Source organism: Cibotium barometz, chromosome 60 (genome assembly GCF_041138505.1).
Source record: "Cibotium barometz isolate CiBa-2024 chromosome 60, ASM4113850v1, whole genome shotgun sequence".
NCBI lineage: Eukaryota > Viridiplantae > Streptophyta > Polypodiopsida > Cyatheales > Cibotiaceae > Cibotium > Cibotium barometz.
This window is the reverse complement of record NC_141105.1, coordinates 19335471-19338340: the sequence shown is the minus strand read 5'-3', so window position 1 is coordinate 19338340 and position 2870 is coordinate 19335471. Positions and strand designations below refer to the sequence as shown.

Sequence of the window (2870 nt, the reverse complement as noted above, 5' to 3'; positions counted from 1 at the left end):
ACACTTCAAAAGTGAGATCCATGAACAATATTGGACTATGAAGGTGCTGAGAAACATACATAGAGACCCTAGGCAATGTTTCAAAAATTTAAAATATTAGTTATAAATCTAGTTAACCTATGGGGTAAACAAGTGAAGCTTGAAGGTCATCCTTGTTTTTATTGTTTTTTTTAAAACTAGTGGGCAATCTGTGCTTCGCATATCTTTTGAGACTCCAAATTCAAATTCTACCTAAACCTCCTCCTCCCTTTCCCAAACCTCTAAATTCCTGCCAACAAGTGGCAGCTTTGTGAAACTCTTCCTTAAGATAATAGATACTAGTGAGCAACCGGTGCTTGGCACGTCTTTTGAGACTCCAAATTCAAATTCTACCCAAACCTCCTCAAACCTCTTCCTCCCTTTCTCGAACCTCCAAATTCTTGCACGTGACAGCTTTGTGAAACTCTTCCTTAAAATAATATAATATAGAGAAGAGAAGAGATCGTTATAGGGCTGGGTGGGCCCAATGCCCGAAAAACCTGGTTTCTAGTGTACCTTTAAATCTAAAAAACTTGGCTACAATTTAACATTGCCAAGGGAAAAAAATCATTTTAGTTATAATCTCCGGGCATTTATCCAAATGTTAACAGCTAGTCTACCTTTATTCTGATTGGTTGGGAAAAAAACCTGTTTTTTTTCGAGCACTCAGTCGGTAGTGCCATGGGAATCGGGATGCTTTTTCCTCGAGGGAGGCTCGAGAGTCGACTGGCACGGTTACAACTTAGAAGGCGGGCGGCGGGGCCCATGTTCCACCCATGTGGGAATTTAAAGGCAGGATGGCGAGTCCGAGTCACGACAGGACGTGAGAGCCCGCAGCATCTCGTCACGTGAAAATGGAGGGACGTTATTGGCAGAAGGTGCCATGTGGCGGAGACCCAGTGGGGGCGACAGTCAGCGGGACTGGAGATTCAACCGTATACGGCGACCGGTCATCGTCGGGTAAATCACGAACCACACGCAACCACAGGTCACACAGGTGGTCACCGGTCACAGGCTGCTGAATCCGGGGCCTCCGCTGCTCGCACATGCCTGCACCCTGGATGAAAATGGGACGTAACGTAAACATACTACAGTCTACGGCCCAGTAGCTTCCGGCTTTACAGCACGGCACGTACCTGACCGTACCTGCACGTACCAACTCTACCCTGCCGACTTTACCATCACTCATCAGTGTCATCACACTCGTGTGGCGTGCCTCATTTCTTCCCAACTTCTCCTTGTCTCTGTGGGCCGTGGCTTAGCTCTACATCACCGCTGCCTCCTGCTTCTCCTTATAATCATCACTGCTCAACCAGCTTTCCCCACCTCTCGCAGAGTACGCCTCAGCCCTCCTCCGCCACCCCCGCAGCGCCGCCCATGGGTCGCCTCTCAAGAAAGCTGCAAACCCTCCTCGTCCCTCTCTCCTCCAGCTCCCTCCCTAGCGGCAGCTTTGCTCGCCTTCCCAAAGACCCCTCTGAATGCCCCCCTTCTCCTACCTCTGGTAGCAATTTTTCCTGTGAAGCTCCCAAGGGTCACCTCCCCATCCGCGTAGGGGACTCTGCCCACCTCTACTTTGTCAAAGCTGAGCACCTGAATCATCCCCTCATCGCAGACCTCCTCCACCGAGCTGCTGAGGAGTATGGCTACTCACGAGCTGGGATCCTTCAAGTAACGTGTGATTCAGAGACATTTGAGGACATCCTTGAGGTCCTCAACTCACGAAGGTGAGAGAGAGACAGAGAGAAATAAATTTCCTTTACGTCCCTACAGGGGGGCAATATGGTTCCCATTTTTTTGGCTGTTTTGTGTTGATCAGATTTTGGCCCGTAGTATGGTCTTTTTACTCCATTTGTGGCACGATCCGGACCTTATGTACATGTTTTCTATTGTATACTAATTGTCTGGCAGAGACCGGTCGGCCCCTGTAAAATGACCCAAGGAGCCCGTTCTGCATCTTCTGTTTGTAAATGGTGAAGTTCTTTATTGGAAATTAGAAGGGAAAAAACTTTGCCTAGACTTCCAATGTTGAGCGTTCCTTTCAACCATTTCACTATCTTCGCATTTCAATTCCTTTACCTTAAAGTGTGAGTATTATGTGTGTGTAGAGAGAGAGAGAGAGAGAGAGAGAGAGAGAGAGAGAAAAGTGTGAAGTAAAGGACGTATGTCCTTAATTTACAGACTCACGAATCTACTGAAGCAAAATCTTTTGCAAAGTCATGGCTTCTTCTCGCAAACTCCATAGTAATGGCGATCTTATTCCTGACCTTAAGATGTTATTTAACTTTTGTATGGCCCTCGCCTCGAACAACCAGTAATGTGACAATAAGCCCATAACTTGGGCCAGTAGATTCTGGAGATAAGCTTCTTTGAACATGTTGCCAGGGGAGAAAGTTAGCTCTGGTGTACCACGTTTCCTCAAGACTATCTCCACACCCTCAGTAATGCACTCGATGAGGAGATCAACGATGTGGAATTGGGGCGCGGGAAAATGGGGATTAATGACACGGAACTGCGGCGCGAGGAAATTGGGGCATCGCACCCGTCCATGTGGCATTAGGCTTGGGTATGCGAGGTTGCTGAAAAGGCCACGTGTCAATTATAAATGATTGTGGTGGGTGTGTCGGGTCCAGATACTGAGGTCCGTCATTTCGGTGGGTACACAAAATTAGGCATGCAGTACCTTAGGGCATTGTAGACATGACGGTTTTGCATGCCCCACATGTGCGAATCGAATAACCTCAATGTTGCTCCACATCACTTGCCTGCCACGTTTGTGCCCGGGTTGAGAGCCTTCTACATGAAAGCATAGGGGTATAGCTTGGATGCGATGGCGTGATACTTGCACTAGGTTT

At 47.8% G+C, this 2870-nt stretch overlaps 1 protein-coding gene across 1 annotated transcript; it reads left to right on the top strand.

The window, feature by feature from the left end:
* Positions 1 to 1243: 1243 nt before the first annotated feature.
* LOC147605089 (auxin-responsive protein SAUR72-like) lies at positions 1244 to 2034 on the top strand. The gene has a single exon (XM_086794075.1). The coding sequence runs from the start codon at positions 1396 to 1398 to the stop codon at positions 1744 to 1746; it is 351 nt and encodes a 116-aa protein (XP_086650201.1). The 5' UTR covers positions 1244 to 1395; the 3' UTR covers positions 1747 to 2034.
* The last annotated feature ends 836 nt before the right edge of the window (positions 2035 to 2870 follow it).

Excerpts from the sequence above, each read along its gene's own strand:
- LOC147605089 (XM_086794075.1), top strand. The coding sequence starts at position 1,396 with ATGGGTCGCCTCTCAAGAAAGCTGCAAACCCTCCTCGTCCCTCTCTCC.